General features: G+C 34.8%; 1 protein-coding gene and 1 long non-coding RNA gene across 18 annotated transcripts in view; one reads left to right on the top strand and one right to left on the bottom strand.

Moving 5' to 3' along the window:
- si:ch211-126g16.8 overlaps positions 1-27,834 on the bottom strand; it is a 103,321-nt gene that overhangs the window by 59,948 nt on the left and 15,539 nt on the right. For 7 of the 16 annotated variants that reach the window (XR_012384166.1, XR_012384167.1, XR_012384163.1 and 4 more), the window contains exons 3-4: positions 10,966-11,036; positions 7,132-7,201 (exon numbers count right to left, since the gene is read on the bottom strand). This is a non-coding gene — a long non-coding RNA (si:ch211-126g16.8). Of the gene's footprint in view, positions 1-7,131; positions 7,202-9,914; positions 10,085-10,965; positions 11,037-12,565; positions 12,677-21,017; positions 21,107-27,834 lie in introns of all 16 variants that reach the window. The other 9 variants (XR_012384162.1, XR_012384165.1, XR_012384159.1 and 6 more) reach the window with 5 other exon arrangements.
- b3gnt3.1 (UDP-GlcNAc:betaGal beta-1,3-N-acetylglucosaminyltransferase 3, tandem duplicate 1) lies at positions 28-27,710 on the top strand. Of its 2 annotated transcripts, none has more exons than XM_073909386.1 (2): positions 28-89; positions 26,366-27,710. In XM_073909386.1, the coding sequence occupies exon 2, from the start codon at positions 26,374-26,376 to the stop codon at positions 27,544-27,546; it is 1,173 nt and encodes a 390-aa protein (XP_073765487.1). In that variant the 5' UTR covers positions 28-89; positions 26,366-26,373; the 3' UTR covers positions 27,547-27,710. The 2 variants fall into 2 exon arrangements, with proteins under 2 accessions (XP_073765487.1, NP_001009903.2); NM_001009903.2 differs by lacking the exon at positions 28-89 and adding an exon at positions 20,608-20,689 and having other exon boundaries at positions 26,366-27,630.

Genomic DNA, 27,834 nt, shown 5'->3' with positions numbered 1-27,834 from the left:
ATGTGCCGTGTTTAGTTTCTTGTATTTAAAAAACCTCAGTTTCATCAGTTCTTTGCTCAGTTATTGTGGATTCAAGCTTGTCAACCACTGTGAGTTACTTTTTGTAAAGCCTCTTAGTTATATTGCTAAGCTCTTTAATTACTTATATCTTTTAAATTCTGTTCTGGAGTTTTTTGCCTATTTTTTGAGTTTTGCATTTTTGAATATTGGAGGTCTCTGTTTTTGCCTCACTTTACTTTTATCTCTCATTGAAGATTTTTTGTTAATAATAAATTTCCTCATGTGGTTTCTTCAACTCCTAGTAGCTCGGTAGGGAAGTCATTCACCTCTCACGTCAGAGACCCGGGTTCTATCCCCGTTCCTGACAAGGTGTTGTGAGCCTGTTTATTATCATTAACAAAAATGACAATAGAGATGATGTGAATTGAAAGAGAAAAAAAAACACAAGAATTGCTTCATAATCAAACAGATTTTCCCAGAATTGAAACTCCTCAGGCACCGTCTTCACATTATCAGCCGAATATGTCAGCTTATAAACTTCCTGATTTCTCTACTCTGCCAGATCATATCAAAGACTTTCTGCTTTACCAATAAGAGTTACGATCTCGGAGAAGTTCTGCAGAAAACATGAGCTGAGGAGAGACGGCACATAAGTGTGTAGATCCGTCGAATCTTCCTAATTGGGGCAACCAGGGCTTGACATTGACTTTTTTTAATCACCGGCCACTGTGGCAAGTAGTTTTCCAATGTTACTTGCCACTCTGCATTTTCACTAGCCATAATTTTGTTGTTGGGAAAATATATTTTATATGCATAAATATGACTTTGACATGCTAAAATATTTGACTTAGATTTTGTGTTATGTCCACATGTTTTCTCATTTATTTCACTGTTTGTGTGTCGAGTATGAGCTTGCTCAATGAGCATGAGCAAATGGATTGTGGTTTTATAGTGTTATATGGCAATTAGCTTTTTTTCACATGACTTTACAGAGACCAAAATTAAGGATTAACCAAATTTATCTCTATAACCACACTAAACAATATTATTTCTTAGCCACAAATTTTAAATGTGTCAAATCAAGCTAAATATAGCTGTATATTATACTTTTTATTTAACAAAACATTTCTTAAAAATAAAAAAAAAAGCAACTGACTTTTAAAAAATAATTATTGTCATGCATCAAAACTGTGCACAGGAATCTGTCCTGGCTAAAGATCTCTCAAATCACCAGTTAACTGCACATAAATAGAAAGTTACTCTCTCATTAAAGCAATAGTGTAAAAAAATTATATATAAACCATTTTAAGAAAAATAAAAGCAAATAAAATCGCCAGCAAATGAAAGCAGTTGAAAAAACATACCGTGTGTGATAAGGAAAGGATGATCACATGTACACGGTTAACTTTAGGCCAATTAATAATCTGTTCAAAGTGAAAGCAACCGGTGCTGCTTTTCAAAAAGACAAATATTAAACACTTGAAAGCATCAGGACTGTGGGTGCATGTTCATCACTTTTTGTCTAGTCTCTTTGAAAGAGAACCGATCACAGTTGCGTTTCCAGGTCCTGTTCCAGACATGGTTGCTTCACGAAAGGAAACGGGAGTGCGCACACGTTTTAAGCAGTCGCACGCACTCGTTTTAAGAAGTCACGCGCGTCACATCAGCTGTTAGCGCAAGTGATCATTCGGTACTCACTTGCTTTCTTCTGCTTGCGTGATCACAATTATTTTAATTGTCAATTTTAAGAGCACATTTGCGCGCATATTGCGTCATCCTTATATTGTCAAACCCTGCTTTTAAGAAAACTACAATTTAAAGGGCCATGAAACCCCCTCGTTTCAGCAGGGTGTTTTCACACCTCTACTTTGGAAAAAGTCAGAAAAGTGGGCGTGTCCAGCTCTGTTTAGGGGGGAGTGTCGGAGGAACTAAAGTGGGATGGTGTAGGAGTGTCTATTTGGGCACGTGCGAGTTTCAGTCAAAATACTCACACACAGTAGAAAGTGATGGTGTTTAACCTACATGGACATCTGTGGTGGAATTATTTGCCAAATTATAAAATGGTGGACTTTAACTGCAGTTTGGCTCTTTCATTCAGGGAATTCATTCATGCCCCTCGCGACAAACGAGATATTTGATTCAAGGATCTGCTCTAAGCGTGTATTTTTCATGCAATGTTTGATACCGCACGGCGAATGAGAGAAAAAAAAACCTCAGCATTTTCTGGAAACTTAGATGCACACGGCAGGTAGCGTCAGAAAGCCGCGTGTGTTATTCCGGTCACTAAATGCGGTTAAAAACCCTACGCGAGGTTAAAGTTTGGTTGTGGTCCTAACATGTTACGGTGCAATAGTTAACTTAGTTCGATACGAACAAACTGAATAAACAAAGAGCACTAGTCGCTCACTTACCAAATCTGTAGAGACAGGACAATCCACAGCAACTAGAGCCGCGTCTTTATGAAGAGAAATACTACAAGCGAATCCGATCTCAGCGTTTGCAGATGAGAACAGCTCTCAGGTAAACAATAATCCTCCTTAGACACGTAAGTTATTGTTGTCGAGCGTCGCGTACACTGTAATCCACACGTGACTCTGAGCTCTCACAGAGAGAAAAAGAAATCGAAACTTAACGGCAGCAAACTATAAAAGCAACACTTCACCCTTGTTTTGCCAACACAACGTGGCGTCTATGTCGTGTAAACACAGTAATGAATATTAATGAAGTTGCACAATAGAGCGCGCTGATTGGTTTGAACCAAGCCTTACTCATGTATTAATGCAACACACTGTAAGACGTAATAAGACTCACTCTGGCACAGACGCCCAGTCTGCACGCTGGAATACAGGCTATTATGTCATGACCGTGACGCAGCTTCAAAAATTCGTTTCAAACAGAAAGTACTAATTTGCTTGAAATAACGCAAAAACAACCAATTTACACTTTTTTTGTGAAATATAGGTGTCCTAATAGTGTTTTTAGCAGTGTGGGACACATATACGACTGTCAACAGCTCAAAAAATGTGTTTTGGTGTTTCGTGACCCTTTAAAAATTATTTTCAACCGGCCAAAAGTGGCTAGTGGGATTGTCTGTTTGAAATCTACCCGCATTTGGTGGGTGTTAATGTTAAGCCCGGGGTACAACTATAGGTGGCTTTGAGAAACGCAGGCTAAATAGGCTACTAAAGCTGGAGAACAATGAGAACAAGGACATTTTACAATGGGACTTCAATGATTCTTCCTTCAACCTCACACTGAAGCAGATCCTTTTCTTAGAGTGGATGGACAGAAGGTTCCCACACGCCAGATTCCTTTTAAATGGAGACGATGACATTTTTGCCAATATGTTAGACCTAAACGAGTATCTTCAGGGTCAAAAAGACAATGATGGAAGTAGACATCTCTTTACTGGACACATCATCCAGAACCTAGGACCTATAAGAAAGTGTTCAAGTAAATACTAGGGTTGGGCATCTAAGCTATAATGCCGATCCGATACGCATCTCGATACAAAGAATACGATCCGATATATTAGCGATACATTTGTGACATATTGCGATGCAACACGATACGATTCACACCCATATCACGATACAATGCGATAATTCAGCACTAATTAGATCAAGTTTATGTGATGATGTGAAAGAGGATGCTGTGCCATTGAATGAGTTTGATTTATTTATTAACCAAGCAAAACCAAGACTTTTTTTTTACAAACTGGCTTTTCTCTCAGAACCAAAGTGTCAGTTTACAGTAGAGGGCCATTTTAGAACATATAGCACATATTATTTAAGTATTTTCAAGATAAACAGAATGTATAAGTGCAATATATATTAAAATATATATATTTGCACTCTTTCAACTTAAAGGTTTAGCATTGCACAACAAGAATTGTGATTTAACTTTTCAACTATGAAAACAAGTTTTACAAAGATATATTTTGCCACTGAATATTCAAAACTTAAGGTCGTGAACTAGCAGTGTTATGCTGCTTTGAAACATCACTGTCACTGTAAACAACAGGCTAATAAAAATATAACAAACCAGCAATCTTCTTGCTGTGAGGTGGTCAAACTACCCACTGTGCCACTGTGACACCCATTATTTTTATCATTATTATTATTAATATTATTATTATTATAATTAAATAAAAATTAACAGGAGGAGGTGTTTAAAACCTTCGTTCTCCGTGACACTAGGCTGAATATCTTTGCAGATGAACAATGCAATAGCATTCGTTATTGGCATAGAGCGCACAAAACTGTTGCGCATGGAAAAAAAACTTGCAATGCTTTTCTCACCACTTTTGGAGCTGGTAGCTACAGTTGAAGCAGTGCGAAAGCCGGGGATGCAGGAACACTGGAAGATGCTTTCACAACAACACCGTGGCGCCGCTTCAAGTGAGATTTCAGATTAGTCGTACTGCCCGCGTATTTTACAAATGCGCAGCACATTTTGCAAATTGCATCTGTCCTGTCATGTCGTCCATCCTTAAAGAGCCCATATTATACATGAAATAGGGTCATATCTTGGTTGTAAGGGTCTCCAACAACAGTCTAATATGCATGCAAAGTCAAAAAACACTTTCATGGTCTTATAATCTGCATTTATTTTTACCTAATTATCCCAGCGACTCCTGTATGAATCGTCCAGTGATTCATTTGTTCCTAAACCCCTCCTTAGCGCGAAGCTAATCTGCGCTGATTGGACCGATGACAGTCTGTCACGATTGGTCGACTGCCTTCAGTCAGAGAATGAAATGCCCAATAGCTAATCAGCAATATAAAAGTAATCACAGTTCATACGCGCTCCATAGTGTAGGCGTGGATTTTAGCTGCCACACACACACACACAAACACACACACACCTCTGGACGACAACGCTTCCGCCCGCACCCGCCAGGTTTTAGCCTGAACCCGACCGCTCCCGCTTATATTTAGAATTTCTTGTCCCGGTGCCCGAACCGCCCCGTTTTCTACCCGCCGCGCCCGATCCCGCTAAAGAGCGGGGGAGAACATAACCGAAAATCACCCAGCAAAACAGTCCAGAGACAGCCAGACAGAGCTCGCTCTCTCTCTCTCTCTCTCTCTCATATGCGCGCACTAACACATACACACAAGCGACAAGCAGACACACAGGCAGGCAAAGCTCTGTCTCATTCGCATAGTAATATCCACGATATTGCTAGACAGCCCGCTCCCGTCCCAAATTAAACCTGTTACCGACCGCTCCCGCGATTGATTCGGAAATTTATTCCCGCGCCGCAGAAATCTGGCGCGGGGACAGCCGCGGGAATGCAGACCTCTACCACGGAGCTCCGTAAACAAACAGCACGCGTCGCGTTTTTAACGTGACTTTGCACGCGATAAGAGAATATAGCCAGTTAACCTGATACAGTACACTCGGTTACAAGTAACAAATCACAACTAAATACATTTGCAAGCTAGAGTCAACGAGGCAACTTTAATCGCACGTACTTACATTTGAGAAATGGAGGAAGAAACTCATCCTGACGTCCATTAGTAAGTTATTCTTTACTGATCCTTACTTTAACAAACGCAGATGAAGTATTCTTTGTAGCCTGTAGTTTCCAGAAGTTTCCAACTGCTTGGTTATAATGCTGAGGTTTCATCTCTGGGTAAAGAATCGATAATGTCCATCTGCAGTGTGACTTCAATCGACCGGCATGTTTGTGTGTGTGTGTTTGTGGGTGTGTGTGTGTGTGTCTGGGTTTCTGCGTCAGAGGGCGGGGCCTCAGGTTTGAAATCTCCCGGGTTTGCGCGTGCACGTGAATAACTTGGTTTCGTTCGTACGTCATGGCGAAACACCTAATGAATCGGTATCAAGGCGACTCGTTCGAAGCACTATGAGTCGACTCTTTTATAGATGAATCAACCGTTTTAAACACTGTATTCTTACAGATTTAAGCCTTAGCTGGATACTTCACTTCACTTAGAGCTGTGTTACACACTACATGGAGGGGAATTTTCAAAAACCCATAATATGGGCTCTTTAAATCCATAATGTTGCCATACTTTAGATTTAAAACTCAGTGGGGAATAAAATGTTTGTTTTGCTTCTCGCGCTTTCTGAGGGTGCACCACTAGCTTCATCCGCACACCTGATACACTGAGTTGTAGTGTAAGTGTACACATCCGCAAATCCGTTGCTAAGGCTTACTTTATGTAGGTCGATTAAATTATGCGCCAAAAACAGGTTGACAACACTTGTTAATAAATAAAAAATACATTCTATAATAAAAATATAAGCTGTATCTTGGAAAAACCGATGCATCTCGCAAAAACCGATGCATCTCGATTTGCTTCCAAAATTTCATTCATCCTCTGCTGCTCAACCGATGCACTCGCATCGTGCACGCGCATGACCGCGTATCGATACATATCGATTAATCTTCCCATCCCTAGTAAATACTATGTCCTGGTTCATATGCAGGAGTCTGACATTCATCCTCCTATTGTGGTGGAGGAGGCTTTTTACTGTCCCAAATTTTCGATGTGCAAAAAAACCATTTTAAAAGAACAAAAGAGCAGGGTATGTAAAGATATTTCAAAGCAAAATACAATAGCTTGATGGATTCAATATGATCAAGATTTTTTAAAGTAATGATAAAATGAATGTTGCCTTTTGGAAATGAAGTTGACTTTTGCACTTTATTGTATGTTAGGATATTTTTTGGGATCCAATTTACTGTTTGTATTGATTTTCTTTTATTTATTTTTTTTGTATTGATTTACTAGATTTTTTTTATTCATTATTCACGTTTCTTTGACCAGTCTGTCTTTTGCTTAATGAGTGCTTGTTATTGTTAAATTTGGTGTTCTGAAGGATATTTATTTTTACAGTGATTTATTGTTTAATTTTCTTACCGTATCATTTAATAGTCAACAATTTGCCATGAATATGGTAAACAATAGAAAGTTTAAATGTTATTAAAGTCATGAGCATGGTCAATAGCTTGTGTTTCTGGTGTTTGTAAATCCATCTTGAAAGTAATTTTACAACTTTATACCAACAATAGCTAAAGTGGTTTCAAATCTGTGTTTGATTGATTTGGTCTAAATTTACAATGAACATTTTAACTGTCTGTCAAAATGTACAGTACTTGCATACCTCAGTGCAACCTGCTCTGCTTATTTGCTGTGTAGACTGATGGAAAATGGACAGAGGAGGCAAGCAGCACCTGCACAGGAAAAAGTTCAATTTTCAATAAAACTGTACAAACAACTGGCTTTTAGAAATAAACCATTTAAACATTAATTGTAAATGGGCTTTTTACATTCATTAGTACCCTCATAATGTAATGTCTTTTTGCTATAATGTACATGTAACATAAATTCCTTTTTAAGTATTGTTGCTTTACAATGTTGATCATGATCTAGAATCAAGGGTTATCAGCAGTGATGAGGGACTTAAGTCACATGATTTGACTCAAGTCATACTTGGGTCACAAAATTTAGGGCTTTAGACTTGCTTGACAAATATCCAAAAAAGACTTGACTTGACCTGGACTTGACTGTCATGACTTGAAACTAGACTTGAGTTAATGGACTCGAAATAACATGTTTTTGTTAAATAAATACCTGTTTTTGTATAATACGCATTACATACAACCCTGAAAGTTATAAATGTAAATATAAAATGCAAAAGAAATTGCAAAAGTTTCAAAATCAACAAAAATTTGATTGACTTGAAAGTGACTTGCTAGACCAAGCTACTGTATGACTTGACTTGAGATAAGCAGTAACTCTACTTGACTTGACTTTGACAAAAATGACTTGACTTGCTTGATACCTGAAGGTTATAACTTGAGACTTGCACATGTGTGATTTACTCCCACCTCTGGTTACCAGGATAATTCCATTATTTTCTTTAATCTGAAGCATCGATAACAGCATTGCAACAGTCAAACTCTCTAAACTTTTAGTTTTCTTTTTCTCTGTCCCTTCTGTTTTTTCAGACCTTGTACATTAGGTCAATAAAAGATGTCATCATCGAGTGATTTCCTAACTTTTGGGCTGTCCTGCATCAGAATGCTGTGTTATTAAGTATACAATAGTGCCCTCTGTGGGTGAAAAGATTCTCTGTGTTTTTTTTATTTTTATTTATGTTGTATTTTTCCCAGGGGTCCGTTCTTCGTACCTCGCTTAAATGATCTTAGATGATTTGGCAGATCCTGGATCTTTTAATCTTGATAACTGATCTCTCGCTAATTTGGTTCTCCAAACAAGTTCGCGAATCAGATTAGAATATCTGGATGAACTGATCTGAGATCGCTGCGTTTGTTGTTAAGGACAGATCTATCGATCCTCGAAATCATGATCAGCAATGCAACGATTGGCTGACGGCACAGCAGCGTAATGACATCATCTGATTAATATTCAATTATCCATGTGAGCAAAATTACATCAAATTAGCAGTAAACGGCTTGTTAAATATGACACGCAGTAACTTCACATTTGTTGTGAGCTGCAGGCTTTACACTTTCATCTGTCAAGACAAGAGTATTCATCATGTATTTCAATGCAAATCAATGTATTTAGTTCTTCATTTAGAAAAGATTTTCTTTATTATAGTATCCGTTTTTTAATCGGTGTAAAGAATAACTGGTTGTTTACAAAAGCATTTTGATATTGGTAAAGGCGTCTGCAACTTTTGTGAAGCATCACTGGCATATTAACGTTCAAAACATGTTTATGACTGCATAAATATATTATTGCTTTTAAAAAAAGTCACATATTGTGCATTTCTATTATACACAATTTGTACTAAAGCGATCTAAAAAGTTCATATCAATAAGTTTTCTCTTTGCACCGCCAGGTGGCAGTCTTTGTACTTTCATTTCGAGGGTGCAGATTGCATACGTTTTATTAATATGTATAACTTTATTTATTTTATTAATGAATATAACTTTTATATATATATAGTTAAAAAATATTTACTATTTTCCCAAGTGTATATAACTTTTACTGTAAGAAAATATCAGAGCTCGGTACATACTTTCTGTATTATCTTTGCTTGAACTGAACCGATCTAATCCTGTTTATATGATTTGAACCTGCTCCCGATCAGGTTTGATCTAGCAGAACTGTTGCCATGACAACAACTCTCGGATCAGCTTTGAAGAACGAAACGATCCTGGATTGTGTCAAATCGTCAATATCCAAATCCAGCTAACTGAGTAATCCACGTACGAAGAACGGACCCCAGGACAGAGATAAATCACATGCAGCAGATATCTCTTCTCAAAAATACCGCCTTGTTGCATTTTCAACAAATAGATTTTTTTTCCAGAAGCAATTTCTCTGGTACAGTGCGTCAATCAATCAAAGCCAGATCTCAAAATCCACAGAATGAACATATTATGAATGAAAAGCTGACATCAGGTTTCCATGATTTAGGACAAAAAAATAAATAAAAATAAAACATCCATATGAGTGAATCATTTCTAATGAACAGTATATATGTCATTAGTTACATTTATGATATTGATTTATATTATTAGTGGAATGATAATAATAACAATAACAGCAACACAATTATTTAAAGATAAATGATGTTACATTGAATGTTTTAAAATAGTATTTAACAATCAGTGGTCATCCTCAAGAGGGCGCTTAACAGCCTTTAAACACAATTTTCTTTGCAGAGTGAGATCAAGACTAAATGATGTCAAGTCTCAAGCATATAAAAACAAGGCATTCATGCATTACCATTATAGCCATGGGCATGTTAGGCTAAATAATTCAAATGGATCATTGACTTCTTCTGTCTTCATTTGTTTTAAAAAAAAAAACAGATTTCCTAACAATTTAAAACAGCATCTTTGGATATCTTTTCTGCTGGAGATACTGCTGTCCTAAAAAAACAAACAAAAAAGTAAATAAAAATCTTACACATATGGATTACGGGGACATCCGGTTTCCACCTGATGGAGTGAGTTGGAAGTGCGCTGCTCTGCCGAAAACAATCTATAAAAGGCTCGCCTCAAACCTACATCCCATTTTGGCGTAAGAACTGCTGGTCTGAGTGTTCCAGCTGGAAATGTTGACAAATTTGACCCTTGCTATTACAGAGAAATTATTTTAGTCCACAGATTTTTGCCACACATGATCTTTGTGATGTGGGAGGAAATACAAAACCCAGATTTGTAATGTGCAAAGACCAAAAGAACAGGGTGGATTAAAACTTTTTCAAAGGAAAAAATATATTAGCTAATTAACCAAAGGAAAGTTACTGATAGTTACATTCAGAATTTGAATGAAATCTTTTTATTATTCAAGTTCTTCTGGATTAAAAGAATTCACAAAATGTGAATTAAAAAATGCTGAATTGCAAATCAGATTTATTAAATAATCTGTAACATCAGAAAACAGCAATCCACATCGGTTTTAAAATTATAAAAAGATTATAAAGTATGTTGACATGAGTGAACATTTTGACTTATTGACATGATTAAATGCTGATTAATTGTGATACATAAAACTCCAGCACCTATATCAAGTTGTTTTAGTTCGATACTTAAGTCAGATTCATTTATGGCATTGTAATCTTACTCAATGGAGACGTGCATTAAACTACACGTAAAATCCTGAATATTTGACTAAAGTTTCCTAATTCATTATTCATGTTTCTTTGACCTGTCTGTCTTTGGCTTAATGAGTGCTTGGTATTATTAAATTTGGTTTTCTGAAGGATATTTTTGCACAGTTGACATATTGTTTAATTTTCTTACCTTAGCATTTAATTGGCAATAGTTTGCTGTAAAAATGGTTAACAATAGAAAGTTTAAATGTAATTAAAGCCATAACCATGATCAATAGCTTGTGTTTCTGGTGTTTGTAAAGTCTTTTCACATTTTGATATTAAAGTGGTTTCAAATCTGTGTATGATTGATTTGGTCTGAATTTGCACATTTTAACTGCCTGCCAACATGTTCTTGGATACCTCAGTGCATACTGCTCTGTTTATTTGCTGTGTAGACAATCGATACAGCAGGCAAACTGAAACAACAGCACCTGCACAGAAAAAAGAAACAGAAAAACTTGCATTTAATTCTATTTTTAATAAAACTGTATCCACTTGCTAAGTGTTACATCAAGCGAAGTGGTTTGCGGTCCAAGTCCAAGTGCTCTATCAAACTGTATTGGGAGACTCATCAAATGGTAATAATAAACATTTGCAAAGCAATGTAATACTTTCAAAAAATCACTATCTCCATATATAAGCATACATGCCTACTTTCAGATGGCCAAAAAGTGATACATTTTGTTATAAATAGTTAAAATATTGATGTATGTGATGCAGTAAGTCCAAAGCCTGTTATGTACACTATGATTTTATATCAAATGAACTTTAATGTGTGTTATGACTAAAAAGTTGTCATAAACGATTATTTTCTCAGTTCAAATGTGTAGCAGCTTGCACCCCAAAACAGTGCTTCATACGTCACGACTTAACAAGCGAATAACAAACAAGCTGTTGGACATAATCCATTTAAATATTAGGATATGTTTAGAATGTTGTTTTATACATCTCAGATGATGATCTAGAATAAACTCTATTGCAAAAACAGGTTAATTTTACAACAATAACTTCAACCACTGAAGACCGTTGTGTAAATACACTGATTTATCTATGAATCTGTAAAAAAAACTATGCATTTTGGATAGAGCTGAAAAAAAAAATAGCTAGTCTTTTAGAACTCTTTTTTTCTTTTTTTAGGACAAGTGACTTATGGGAATTTTAATTTTTGCCTTTCTGATTGACCAAACCAAACTTTTAATCTACTGAATTTACATGAACTGTTTGCCGACATCCCCCATTCTACTATACACTGTGTAGCTTGTAGAAGGATAGAAGGAGTTCAACTAAATTAATTAACATCATGACTGATAACAAATTGAACAACCTCTGAATAGAAAACTCTTCTTTCTTTTATTTTTACACACCAGTCTCTTCAAAGTGGGTGTTGTAAATAAACAGGGGTTATCAGGATGATTTTCTTTTTTTTTAATCTGAAGCATCGACAACAGCATTTAAACAGCTAAACTCTATAACCTTTGTCTTTCTTTCTCTTCAGTTTTTTCAGACCTTGTGCATTTTATGAAAGGGTGTCATCATTGAGTGATTTCCTGTGTTATTAGGTAAACAATAGTGCCCTCTGTGGGTGACAACTTTCTTTGTGATATTATGTTGTATTTTCTCCAAAACAAAGATAAATCACATACAGTCGGCTATAATCTCTTCTCAAAAACATCCTTTTATTGCCTTTTGAACATGTTGACTTTTTTTCCATAAGCCATTGTTTTTGGCAAGTGTGTCAATCGAACAAAGCAAGATTTCAAAATCTACAGAATGAACATATTATGAATGAAAATCTGACTTCAGGTTCCCATAATTTAGGACAAAAAAATTAAATCTATATAAATCAATAATTTCTTGTAAACAGCATGTCATTAGTTACATTTATAATATAGATTTATATTAATAGTTGATTGATAATAATAACAATAAAAGCAATGCAATAATTTGTAACAAAGTTTACTTTTGAGGTGGGATCAATGCTGGGTTCCATTCGGAAAGGCTCATCCCTATGCCCTTATCCACAGGTGTCAAACTCAGTTCCAGGAGGGCCGCAGCTCTGCACAGTTCCATCCTTAATAAAAACACATCTGATCAACCTAATTGAGTCCTTCAGACCTGTTTGAAACTATGAGCCAATCACAGTCATTTTTGTTGAGCGTAGGGCTGTGACGGTCACCGTGAAAACCGCATCACTGCGGTGGTCAGTTGCCACCGCAGTTGTCCATTGCCACCGGTGGTAGTACATGACATCACGCACTTTAAAACAAAACTAACATGTTGACTTTGCACGTTCAGACGGTGTACTTGTAGCGCAAATGCAGATACTTTTTCCCAACCGTGCGAGAGGGTTTCTTGCTTCTGTTCCGCCGCCCCCATTTCTCGGAAAAAAGGTTTCTCACTGCGGAGCGGGGCGTTCTCAACTACCAAATATGTAGCATTTCTCGTCAATGTGTTTTATTTATCACCCAAGTATTTTATTTATTTAAAATATTTATTATTTTAGAACTCTTTTTTTTTAAAGAGTTTATTATTTAAAATAACACCCAAGTATTTTATTTATCACCCAAGTATTTTTATTTATCACCCAAGTATTTTTATTTATCACCCAAGTATACCCAAATATTACATTTATATATAACATTATATATAAATATAATGTTATATATAAATGTAACTTGCGATTCAGCAAGTTCAAGTTCAACTGTGAGTCTTGTTGGAAAACCAAATCTTACATCTGTGGGAACAATTTGGATTCGTGCCGACCGAGAAACGTAAATCAATTAATTTGGAGTAAGCTTTCTCTAGGGTTTTTTTTTAAGTGTTAAAGTGTGGTTTAATATTCACTGCTGAGAGTCCAAACACTGAAGAGCAAATCCATCGATGCGCAGCTCCACGGGTCCTGAACCATGCAAGCCAGTGGCGATTGACAGCGGTGAGGGAAAAAAAGCCACGTAGGCTATAATCAACCTTTCTTCTAAACGCAAACACCCAGCTAGTCAGCCATGTATGGCAGAGGCATTTTCAAAGATGGCCAGATACAAAAGAGAAAGTGATAAATAAAAGACATTGACGAGAAATGCTACATATTTGGTAGTTGAGAACACCCCGCTCGGCAGTGAGAAACCTTTTTATATGCTGTCTCTCTATAATTTAAGCCTATAATGCAGAATTTTAGCCAACGTTTCTTTAATAGATTGATTAATTCAGTAGATTTTTTACAAAACCTGACAACTGAAATGAGGCTCTGTATAAGAAAGTCTGACCTCTCTGATTTATATTTGGTGACGATATCTGTGGGTTGTTAAAATTAAAGTGTGAAAAATTTAAAATTAAGGTTAAATTGTGAAACGTAACACTATAAAATAACTGTTCAAAAGTTTAGCATTTAATTTAATTTATTCCAGTGATTTTAAAGATGCATTTTCAGCTTCATTACTCCAGTCTTTAGAGTCACATGATCCTTCAGAAATCACTAATATTAATTATTATTGTTGTAATCATCAATGTTGTTATTATTACTAATGGTAATATTAATAAAAGCAATAATGTCTGGAGTAATCATTTTATTTGAAACTATACAATAAGAAAACACTTTGTTAACATTTTAATAAATATTTGACAATTTAACATTTTTTAAATTTAATAAACGTTGCCTTGATGAACTGAATAATTTTCCTTTAAAAAAACTTTTAAAAAAATAATTAAACGTGTATATATACAGTTGAAGTCAGAAATATTAGCTCCATTTGAATTTTTTTTTAAATATATATTTCCTAAATGATGTTTGACAGAGCAAGGAAATTTTGATAGTATGTCTGATAATATTTTTTTCATCTGAACAAAGTCTTATTTGTTTTATTTTGGCTAGAATAAAAGCAGTTTTTAATTTTTCATGAATCATTTTAAGGTCAAATTTTTTAGCCCCTTTAAGCTAATTGTTTTTCAGATTGTCTACAGAACAAAACATTATTATACAATAACTTGCCTAATTACCTTAACCTGCCTAGTTAACCTAATTAACCTAGTTAAGCCTTTAAATGTCCCTTTAAGCTGTATATAAGTGTCTTAAAAAATATCTAGTCAAATATTATTTACTGTCATCATGGCAAAGATAAAATAAATGAGTTATTAAAGATGAGTTATTAAAACTATTATATGTAAAAAATGTGTTGGAAAAAAATCTGCTTTCCGTTAAACAGAAATTGGATAAAAAAATAAACAGGGGGGGCTAATAATTCTGACTTCAACTGTGTATACACACACACACACACACACACACGCGCGCGCACACACGCGCGCGCACACACACACACAGTCAAAAACTATTAACTTCTTTTTTTTTCTTTTTCTTTTTTGTGGGGCCAGTGAAAATTTTGGCAGGGCAAGTAAAAATCAGTAATCAATCGGGCCAGTAGAAAAAATCCTTAGCATGGAACCCTGGCATATATTTTTTAAAGATTATCATTCAGCCTGAGAGGTTGATGCGGCAAATCCCTTTTACTCATGCACTACACCCATTTCATTTATGACACTGTAAACTTGACTTCACAGGCTGATCATCTTTAAACTCAAAAGACATTTTTAAGTGTCCTAACTTGAGACTGCTGCTGCATAATGGAATGTTTGTTATTACAACATTAAGCGATGTCAAAATGAAAGCAAACATTAAAGAGGGTTTTGCGTTTTATCAATTGTATAGCTTAGTTTTAATAATAATGAATATAATAAATTATAAAATTAATAGTGTAGACTACAGTGCAGTGTCCAACAAAACCTTTTATTATGTTACTCTAATAGACCTAATCCCCAACTGACAAACAAATGTGAAAATGAAAGACAGTTGCGTCTGCTAAAATTAATTTAACAACAAATTTCTTATGCGTTTTTACCCTTTAGAGAGAGTTGTATTGAAAGAATTAGTTAACTAAAACATGAAATGAATGTCCAGTTCTTTCCCGTGTGAGTTTAGTGCACCTCTGCAAGAACTTTCACTTTTGAGAGTCACAAATTATTTTAGTATGATAGTATGATTGACAACCCCCCCACCGACGTACGGTGCTATGAAAATGTTATATTTTTAATATAGATTTTTATGCTTTTGGCAAAAAAAATTTTCTAGGGATAGTTCTGGATAGTTTACCCAAAAATGAAAATTTACTCACCCTCATGTGGTTCCAAACCTTTATGAATTTCTTTATTCTACTGAACACAATGCAAGATAGGAAAATGCAAGTTAATGGTTATCAGTTTTCAGCTTTCTTGAAAATATCCTTATTCATGTTCAAGAGAAGAAAACAAGTTAAACAGGTTTGAAACAAGTGAAGGATGAGTAAATGATGCCAGATTTTTTTTACTTTGAGGTGTTCTATTCCTTTTAACAAACATGTATTTTCTAGGAATTTATCAAAAGAGGGTATACTGCCATCTTCTGCTGATAAAAAAAAGGCATGAACGCACCAGACATCAAAATTGGAATGACATAATTAGTACTTGTCAACTGATAAGTATGAACGTCACTGAAGGTCGAAAGTCAAGTCAAGTCATGTCAGATAAATTGTATCTTTGAGTTAAATGCACACGCACACCACCGCAAATGGTGTGGGGAAACTCAAAAATTACTTTTGCCCACCAAGTTTCCGAGATGGGTGTGTTAGTGAGAATCATGGTGGAATAACCTATCTATAATACAAAATTATAAGCTCTACTGTGATGTTTTTTTTTTTTTCAAACATTACCAAATTATGTTTAACAGCAAAGAGTTTTTCACATTATTTTCTATAATTTTTTTCTTCTAGAAAAAGTCTTGTTTGTGTTTTCTATTTTTATTTTTTATTTTTTGGCTAGAATAAAAACAGTTTTTAATTGCTTTTAAACACATTTAAGCAATATCTTAAGCAATATTTTTTTGATTGTTTACAGAACAAACCACTGTTATTCTTGCAAAGTTAGATTTGTAGTTACCTAATTTAGCTAGTTAAGCCTTTAAATTGCACTTTAAGCTGAATAATAGTATCTTTTTATATATAAAAAAATCATAATGTATAAATACTGTAGGTGGGCATATATTATTTTTTAAATCTAGATTAATCTCACTGTAATCTTGGAATTAATTTAATAACAATTGGCGTGCGTAATTAAATTTCATAACACTTTCAACAGTCCTTACTCTTTATACAGGGTTTTTTTTTTTTTTTTTTTGCAGTTATTTTTCATGAATCCCACAGCAGCTGTGTACAAAATAAAAATGACATGCACCCAAACGTAGCGCTGGCTACATAATTTGCGCTCTCCAGAAATGTATGCTGTGGTACATTTTATACGTTGCAACATAATATAAACAATAAATCAAACTAAAGGAAAATCTATGGAAAATCTGTAGTTGCTTTTTGTTGTTGTTGCTGCTGTCGACACGATACTGTACATCATAAATTGCATAATGATTTAAAACAGGGAGTTACTCTATGTCCCACCCGCTTTTCATGTTTCAGTAAAGCCTATGCCAAGCACTGAATACAAATACCCTTTTCTAAGCACTTCACGGGACCTTTAACATGAAAGCATATTTTACTAATTTCAAAGAAAATTATATTTACACTGTTTGTATACCTATTTAGTACTAGCCTATTCACCAAATAAAAAAACACGGTGAGTAACAAATTTCAATTCCATTCCATCTCATATTTCGACTAATTTCAGCATTAGCAATAACATCTTGAAGGAGGTGTGACAAATCAGATACTAGATAGCATCTTATTTGGTCACATTTGATGAGAAACTGAAATATGAGAATGTCAAATAATTTATTGGTTAATTTTTCTGAAAGTGACAAACCTGAAGATTTTAATGTTTATAACTTCGCAATGCAAATTATGTCACTGTTTCAGACCCCATTAGCTTACAGATATCCTTAATACTAACATTTTTACACCAACACCTACAAAGGTTATTTTGATTTCTCAGGGATCAAAACGTTGTCTTTATTGCCAGTACAAACTACCATTGAGAATCTGAAGGAAATGTAAAAAAGAGTATCAACTATTCCTGTTTCCCCTTACATCTCTAAAAAATGTGTCCGTGGCATCCACATTTTGCATATTATTTTGCATGTCTTAAAAAAACAACACAGAATATTACACTCATATTCTTTTTGCTTAATAACAGCAGGCAAATTATGTAACATTAAAACCAAAAATTTCAAGGATTTTGTGGATCATTTGGGCTCTACCTAATACTTCAGAGCAAATAAAGATATACTGCTGCAGTTCTTTTTAAACCAAAGTGTATCTGTTCTGCGGCATGAAAAAACCACTTCCTTGATAACACAAAATCTCATTTGAAAGTTTGTAGTGAGTTTTAGTCATTTTCCTACACCTAGTGCTAAATTATTTCCTATTCATAATCATATGTAATGGAATTATATTATTGTAACATTCTGTAATGTAAAACACATCATGGCTCTTGTAGGTTTCACAAAGTAGAAAACAGTAAGAATAAAAAACAAGAATACACTTTCCCCCTAACCCACCATGGCTCAATAACATGGATGAGGCGTTTATGTCACATGACTTCATGAAAAATTATCAGATCAAGTTAAATTGCACAGCATTATTTAAAACAGATCGTTTTGATTATTGCTCTTAATATAGATCTGAAGATATCCCTTCTGGAATTAAAACCCACATGAAACCGCACATTTGCACTTCTTGTTTTGCATAAAAACAAAGCTTGCATTCACGAGGCATTTTGGCTTCTAGCTTTATGAAACTTCTCACACAAACAATGCCAAGATCACACACTACTGCTTTTCTAAGAAGGGTCTTAAAGGTAGAGTACACCGAAAAATTCTGTCACAACCTATTCATCGTCAGGTTGTTCAAAGTTAGTCTTTTTTTCTGTGCAAACAGATTTTACTATGGAAAATACTAAACCACTGTCAGTATTATCCTCAAATTTCATTGTTTTGTATTGAGTATATGTGATACACGTGTTAGAAAAAATGTTTTGGCCGAGGCCCGAGACTTAGGATTACAAAGAGTGATGTGTTTGTAACAGGTTAAATTTCACCTGTTATGTATTAACTTCATATGCATTTCAGTTACAGAATTGCACAATGTATACCTCAGGAGTTTGTCAATGTGTGTGTCTTTACATTTCTAAAGAAGCTTAAGTTTGAACCATTTTCCCTTTTTGTGCATTGATTGCACATGGGAGAGGTGAGTGTCTGCTAAGCTACTAATAAGCTTATATCCTATGAACTCTTAAAATTACCTTAAATTATATTTTTCATGTTTACATAATATTTATCATTTCATTTTTTACATATATTTCATTATTTTTATGTTTTCACCATATTTGAGGTTAAATGTATTGCACTGTTCTTTTAACAGAAGAGCTATAATTGTGCATTTACACCGAAGGCGGTGAGAGTAGCCGGAAGTTATTCGTTTTCAATGGGAGCTGGTGGCGATAAGTTGTGAAAAGCATCGCGTTGCGTAATCGCTGGTGTGGACGTTGAAGAGAGTTGAAATCAAGTCAACTTTAAGGTAATGAGCTATGACGTGGTTTGGCGGCAAGCAATCGGAATATCGAAGTCCTCTGCTTGAGACGAGTCCAGAGAACACTGTCCAGTAAACGTTGGTTGTTCTGACCACATTTGTCCCCAGGGGTTTGACTATTGTGGTCAGATTTACAATCATTCACAATGTTGTCTTACAGCGACATACAGTAAAAAGATTACTAGTGAGTTGACAGGCTTTTTTTGTCTTAAAAAATTTTTTATCTTATGCTAACTATAACCATACAAAACAATATTGCTGCTTCAGAATATTTCAGACATATGGACATATTGGATAACACAACACATGCTACAACTTGAGCATCCATTGTTAAGTTAAAGTGCTTTGAGTGCTCAGAAAAGCACCAAATAAATGTAAGGAATTATTATTATCATTAAATATATTTTATAAAAAATGTGCAGCATTTAAATGCTAGAATGCAGGGTTTTATGCTGTAACGTAAGCGATATGCTAATATGCTGCAATGGTTAATTTAAATACAAGGCCAATGTAGTGAATTTTGACTCTCGCTGCCTTCGGCGTGAACGTACAGTAAAAGTGAAGACACACTAAAACCTGTGCTTTGTGTTATCAGATATGTTTTATCACTCATTGGTTTTATTTGGTTTAAGAGTTACCCCTTTCTATCCCTTTTTGCACTGATTACACATGGAAAAGAAGATCTATAAGGGCGAAGACATGGCACACTGTAAAATCTGTGCTTTTGTGTTAACAGATTAAAATGCCAAATCGTCACAACTGATATACATCTTATTTTTGAGAAGAAAAATAAACACAACACAGACAGCATTAACTTTACATGTGCATATTTAAAAGAGGTTTATTAATTAGTTAGGCTATCACTTTCTTAATACACTGTAAAAAAAATTCTCACTGCCTTAAATCTTTTCGTTGAATCAAATGAACTTTTCTAGTCAACTCAACTTACTTAGCACACTGACTAAAATATTAAGTTTAACTTTACTTTAACTTTCCTTTAACCTTTAAAAATGTTGAAACCTGATTAACTTATTTAAAAAAGCAGCATAAGATTATTTGTTTTGACTTTTTGTCGTTACAATTTTTACAGTGTAGTAATGATTAGCACTGAAATCACTTTGTATGGAGAACAGTTTTGGACAGGATATAGATTAAAGGTTATTAATTTTAGTTATTTATCTTTTTTATCTGCAATTAGTTTTTTAATAAAATTTAAAAAATCATTTGAATTCACAATCAACAGATCTGTCAATTATCAAAGAAAAATCCATTACTTAACATACTGTTATCTCGATTAACCAGTTCAGATATTTTAGGCTAATTCCAGGCAGCGGTTATGTGACGGTATTTGCATACAGACTTACTATTGGTTTAAAAGCACTTCGTCAGTCCTTCAAAGTGCAAAGTAAAATACAGCTTCAGTCATAACTTTTTCATGAAGAAACTCACAAACATCCGAGGATTCCCCTTTGTGTCGGACACACTGGCTTTACTTGAAACAAAATATCTCTCAGAGGCCCTTAAAAGAGGTGAGGAGTTTTGTTTCCTGTATATTTACAAAGTGTTTGTACATGAGTGAAATTACAATGAATTAAAGTCAATGCGACATAGATTATTTTGTTTGCAATTCATGATTATTGTTAATTCAATATTTAACTTAAAATATCAACTCAATGCAGTAAATGTCATGAATGGTATAACTATACGATTGTATTGAAGCGTTCAGACTCTCACATGAGTTGTCCTATTTGCCTGTTTATTGCAATAAAGTTTCATTGTTTTATTTCATTATCAAGACTGGAAGTTTAATTATTGTCTTCTAAATGTCAAGCCAAAATTTAAAAGGAATTTCACTACCTTGTCTGGTAACTTCACTGGTATTTGCAGTTCTGATCTCTCTGACTTTCCTGTATTACTGGTTCCAAACAGCTGGCCAGTGACTCTGCCTAAACCACAATATATATACAATTACTTTGGCAAAGACAGCGACTCTCTTTCTGATGCAGCAGAAAATAAACTTATTCTTCTGATTTTTTTTCACTGACAGGTAATCTATTTTACAGTAAATAGACTTACAGTAGAGAATGACAGTGACTGTATATTTTTTTTAATAGTAATCAGCTTACAGTATTACACTGTTAATACATTTGACCTTATCTTACTATGCATATTACAGTAAATTAGAATTACTATTTAAATTACAAAACAAACATACACTCATTAAAATAGCCAGGAAATGGCTGGAAAATCATGTGATGTTAAAACCAACACTATCAAAAAAAGTTTAAGAGAGTAAAAGGGCAGTTTATTTTCCTTTTATTTGAACGAATTTATAAACGGAGACTGTGCTTTCACAAATATTATTACTTTTAAACCATGAGACTATTTATAAAACAACTGTTTCATCATTGTTTAACAGAAACAGACTCATTTATTTATTGTTTCAATTGTTGCATTATGAAATCTTGATCTGTACTCTGACAACTTTTGGTATTGAATATTTAATGGAACAGTTCTCCCAAAAATAAAAATTCTCCTCTCAAAAGAAGATGTAAAAAAAATGCTGGAAATCTGTAACCACTGACTTCTATAGTAAGAAAAACTAATACTTTTCCAATGGAAAATTGTGGAATAACAGTTATTAATTTTAGTTATTTATTATCATTGACAGTAAAAAAATATTAGGCTAATAGTCAACAGATTATTTGATTATTAAAATAATTGTATAATTGTAGGTAGCAGGTGTTTATCACTTACCCAACATACCGTTATCTGATCTGAATTATCTGTAATCTGATAAACCAGTTCAACAGTTTCAGGCTAATTCCAGACAGTGGTTTTGTCTATAGTTCCAAATTAACAATTTGGTGTATCTTACTTGAGTGAATTAAAATGAGTTAGATTCAATGGAACTAAATGATTTTGTACTTTTAGAGTGCATATCAACTCCATTTAGTGTCATGAATAGCAACTAAACTATGATATTGAAGCTTTCAGGCTCCCACATTTTTGCGTGGTCTTACAAGCTGTTCTTTGTTATTGAAGACTAAAATTTTCTTGATTTCCTTTAAAGGTGCAGTCGTTGATTGTCTTCAGAAACATGTTTTGTGGTGCTGGTTGAAAGTCTCTTCATATGTTGAAATGCTCTAAATGTATTTATATGTGTATTTAAATTCTGGGTAAGGCATAAGACTAAAAAATGTTCATACAATTAAATATTGTCAGGCGGATAATTCCCATAATTCTGATAAGTAGCCCAAACTGTCTGTCAGCAAATGTAGATTTGAACAACTGCGCACCTGTTCATGCAGATCCACCGATGCGCATTCACGCAAGCCTTGGTCACGTGGACACGAGTGACAGCGCTAAAAACAAATGCTATATCAAAACTTTTAAAAATCCTGAATTAATATTGGAGTTACTCTTGCACGCTGGAGGAAGGATGACACAATGACTGAAGTATTTTGTTTAGAAAGGTGAAGTTCTGTTCTAAAACTATTTTGGGTACCCAAAGCTGATGTACATTGTGTTGTTTTACAAATAAGTTATATGCATAGAAGCAAAGACTATAGAATACACTTAAAAGGACTTTGACATAAGTGTTGTTTGGCAACTGAAATCATCCGGCAAATGATTGATGTGACCTTTCAGTTTCATAAGGGACCTTTTACAGCATGTACATTTTTATTTAGTTTAACAACAAAATATAAGTAAATAATGGTATTCCGCCTAGCCTGCTTTACTGAGGTGAAGATTTTATACTAAATTGGTTCATTTGTGAACAATGACAACCTGTAATGTGCTCCCAATATTGTTTCCATGCTGCTTTGAATATTCAGTCTGAAATAGCATGCAAGTATGGCTTAGCAATAAGTGTAATATCTGCAGCCTGCCGGCCAAGCACTAAGCATACAGTAGTCACTTTAGGAAAAAGCGCATGAGAAAGTGAGACTGATGAGAGAGTGACGACAAGTTTTTCTTGCTAACTACATTCCTGAAAATGTGCTAGATATAATACAGTTTTTTTGTTGGGAATTGCAGTATCATAAAGTACTAATAAAGTTTTCTAATGGTGAATGACATGAACTAGTGGGTCTCTGTCATATTTAATGTGCGTATTCCCATTTTCAGGAGGCGTGTCTTTGGACGACATGGGAGGGACTGTATTTAAAAGATATTATGCCAACCGGTTAGCATTTAGGCAGATCACAAACTGCACCTTTATATCACAGAATGTCAAGGCCAAATTTTTAAAAGAAATTTCAGTGCCTTTTATGTTTACTCCATTAGAAATTGAAGGACTGGTCTCTCATATCCAGCCAGCTTTATAACTACAAAACACAGCCCAAACCACGATGTATAGAAATTTACTTTGTCAAGGACAGTATCTCTCATTCTTAATATATTTTATACTGATGACAAAAAATAGTAAAAAGACTTTGACAGCTGATAATTTGACACACTTTTTACCATAACAAGATACCTAAATAATGTTTGAAAGGGCTCTCGAGCATGCATCATGTGTTTTTTTAACTCATAACTTTTTCAAACATATATTGGACAGCATTATTTAGAACTGTCTCTCATAATTAAAAAGACCAATCCTGAGTTGAACAGATGATTAAACAGACTCATGGCGTGCACAATTCAACAAAAACAAAGCTAGATTTTGTGTTTGCGCCTTTTCTCATTCAACCATTTTTAGGTTCTGGAGTGTCTGCTAATTTGCTGATGAGTGGAATTAGGTGTGTTTCACCAAGAAAACTTGCAAAACATGCAGTTTGGGGTAAGGGGGTGGGGTAAATAGTTTGTCTTTGACAGCTGACACATTGAAACTTTCCCATATGAGACACTGTTTAAAAGAGAACTTGAGCATGCATCATGAAAATAGTATAAATTCACTGATCTATGCAATGACTGAATTGCTCATTGTGTTGTAAATTGCCACAACACAGAGAAGCGCACAGGATGTGTTCATGCGACCATATTATTATTGCCTTCCATAGGGGTGGTTTAGTTTACACCTGGTCACTTCATCCGTTTTTCTGCTTGGATAGCTTTCTGATCATTGAAAACTGTTTGATTTACATTTAACCACAAAAATGAATCTCCGATGAATCCAGTCTTCAAATCTAAATATGCCAATTTAGCTAGGTTACTTCAACTATAGCATCAGATAAACCTGCACATTTCCCTAAACATAAGCTATATCTTATTTAGCATACAAATTATTTTATATTCAGGCTGCAGGAGGTGACATTATAGGTCATTAAAGGCTGAATGAAACATCTATTTTGATACTAATTTAACATTTTTATTTTATCCAAAAATTAAAGCTAAATGAAAAAATAAAACAAATTTCTCAAACTGCTATCTGTGGTGTTTCCATTTTATACTGCATTTGCACCATTATCTGACTCTCATCTAGCCCATAACATAAAATTTGCATATGTGGTTTCAACAACCCGATGCATTTTCAGTGAACATGTCCAGTTTAGTCTGGAATGAGTCCCAGATACCTCTTGAATGGTTTGTATGATCAGATTTATATCCATCTTGAAAGCATTTCGGACAGCATTTACAACTGCCCATTTTATGATTAGAACTGCATAAAGTGCCCCAAAGAGTCACTGTGCACCTACAGGAGTGATACGAAGAGCGCCCATGTTCATAGGTTCAGTTTAAGCTATTTTAGCCATTTATGTGCAAATTTTAAGATGTTTTTTTGAAGCAAAAGCAGTGCCTTATTAAATTAATAATGAACTAGTCTTTTTTTAACGTGTTTTTAGAGCCATATGTAAATACTATTGAATTCATTAATTCATTGTTTATTTACTAGTACATGTGTTAATCTATCAATAATGTGTGAACATATTACCTCTTAGCTAAACAAACACGTTCATATAACTAAACCACTGAACAGAGTTCGAAATGAACCTTTTTGCTTGGTAGCACCGGTGCTACTAACTTAAAAAATTCTGGCGATTATATGAAGGATTAAACAGAAGCTTGTGCTAGATGTGGCACGCAGTTACCTGAAAATTCCATCCCACAGACTTTTCATAGTGCACTTGAAGCCAATGGAAGTCTTTTATCCACTCTTCGAAAAGTGTAGATGGTGGATTAACATTCAGCACATGATCACAAGTAAGATGTGTCATTTGTAACTTTAGATGCCATGGTTTTTAAAACAAAATCTGTCAGTGTTATCTTCATTCTCATCTTCAGCGCTTTACAATTTTTCGCGGTAGTAGCTTTCTCTGTCATCCCAGCCAGAAGGCATTGACTGAGCTGATATTTCAGTGCTAGAGAAGCGGTGGGCCAATAAGAAGAGTGCAAAGGCGGGGCAAGCATTACGGACTTGGCTTTGTTTACTGCAGCAAGTTGACATGACAACTGTTTTAAACCATTCCTGAGCGCTGCGTTTCGCGTTTCAAGTGCAGGGATGCATTCTGCGTGAATGTCTCCCAAATCATGTGGTGAAGATTTTGCAGTAAAAACTGGTCACACACAACAATCTTTTGCACTTGTACAAATGCTCCCAAATATATTTCGAGGTCACATAGGTAAAATTTTATAAATAATTTAAAAATAGTCGCAATTTCGAGCCCTGCTGGAATAACTACAGCAGTCGTGATCGTCTGATCTTATATGAAGCATGAGATTGTGATGACATATGATGACGTGTACAGGTTTTGTAGTGCTGTCCCAATTCCTAGGGGTAAATTTTGAAGCCGCTCCCCTTCACACTAGTTTTTAAGGCCCACGGGGAAGGGGAAAAGGGAGAGGTAGGGGTATAAAAATAGATTTGGGATTGGGCCTAAATGTTAGAAACTGTGATTCTGACAATTGAGAGAAGGTCATCATAGGTTAGGGATATATATATATATATATATATATATATATATATATATATATATATATATATATATATATATATATATATATATATATATATTTAACCTATATTGTTAGGTTAAATCCTGATCCATCTATAACTTAATGATATTAGGGAGGATATCATAAAAGATATTATAGGTATAAAAGACATTTTTAACATACCATAAAGGTAAAATTTTATATAATTTCAATTATGTAATTTTTTACACCTATATAACTTTCTTCTGCAGAACAAATACTTGGCATATAGTTGTATATGTTTTGATACTAACAACACTATGATTTGTGTTTTTGTTCTTAAACAGGTGCCAAGATGAAAAAGAAGAATGTGGTGATGATTGCATTATTTCTGACAGGTCTCATGTGCCTGCTCATAACCATTAACAAAATAGAGTCTAAAGAGGATGTGAGTCCAAAGTGCAGGCGAATAGAAGAAATGCTTCATAATCTTACTAATTTTCCCAGAACTCAAACTCCTGAGCCATCATCTGCACCTTGTTACCCAAATATGTCAGCTTATAAACTTCCTGAATTCTCTACTCTGCAAGATCATATTAAAGACTTTCTGCTTTACAGACACTGTAAGAGTTTTCCCATGATTCTCGATGTGCATGATAAGTGTGGTGGAGCTCAAAACTCTGCAGATGTCTTCCTTTTGCTGGTTATCAAGAGTTCTCCAGAGAATTACGATCGCAGAGAAGTTCTGCGGAAAACATGGGCTGAAGAGAGATTGCACAAAGGTGTGTGGATCCGTCGAGTCTTTATAATCGGTACAAGTAGAAGTGGCTTTGAGAAACACAGGCTGAATAGGCTACTGAAGCTAGAGAACAATGAGAACAAGGACATTTTACAATGGGACTTCAATGATTCATTCTTCAACCTCACACTGAAGCAGATCCTTTTCTTACAGTGGATGGACAGAAGGTGCCCGAACGCCAGATTCCTTTTAGATGGAGATGATGACATTTTTGCCAATACGTTTAACATGATCGAGTATCTTCAGGGTCAAGAAGACAATGATGGAAGTAGACATCTCTTTACTGGGCACCTTTTGCAGAAAGTAAAGCCTATAAGAAAGCTTTCAAGTAAATACTATGTCCCAGTTCAGATACACGAGTCTAACAGATATCCTCCATATTGTGGAGGGGGCGGCTTTCTACTGTCAGGCTTCACAGCCAGAACGATCTACAAGATGTCGCACTCTATAATTCTGCTGCCCATTGATGACGTCTACATGGGAATGTGTCTGGAAAAGGCTGGCCTCCAACCAACATTCCATTTTGGTGTAAGGACCTTTGGTATGAATGTCCCAATTAAAAACGCAGACAAACTTGACCCTTGCTATTACAGAGAAATCCTTGTAGTCCATAGATTTCAGCCGCACATGATTTTTGTGATGTGGAATGAAATACAAAATCCAGATTTGCAATGCTCAAAGACACATTATTCTCTTCAGACAAGCACCACTAGCTCAGTATTTATGTGAACTATTCCTACTCAGCAATTATTGTAATGACTTTCATGCTTAACATAAAATAAGCTATAAAGCTGTCACAGGGCAGAATTCTAATGGACTTTGATTTTTTATTATTACATCTTAAGTACATATTTTGTTTCATCAGGTAAATTCTCAGTAAATGTTTAATTTTCTCTTCTTGTCTCATTTCTTATATATTATAATTTCTTTGTGCAGTTGGCGTTTAGTCAATGCTTTTTCTTTTCATTTATTTTCAAAATAGATCAAGAAAGAAAGAAAGAAAACCTGAATATACAT

The sequence above is a fragment of the Danio rerio genome, chromosome 8 (assembly GCF_049306965.1).
Source record: "Danio rerio strain Tuebingen ecotype United States chromosome 8, GRCz12tu, whole genome shotgun sequence".
In the NCBI taxonomy this organism is placed as follows: domain Eukaryota; kingdom Metazoa; phylum Chordata; class Actinopteri; order Cypriniformes; family Danionidae; genus Danio; species Danio rerio.
This window is presented reverse-complemented; position numbering and strand designations above follow the sequence as displayed.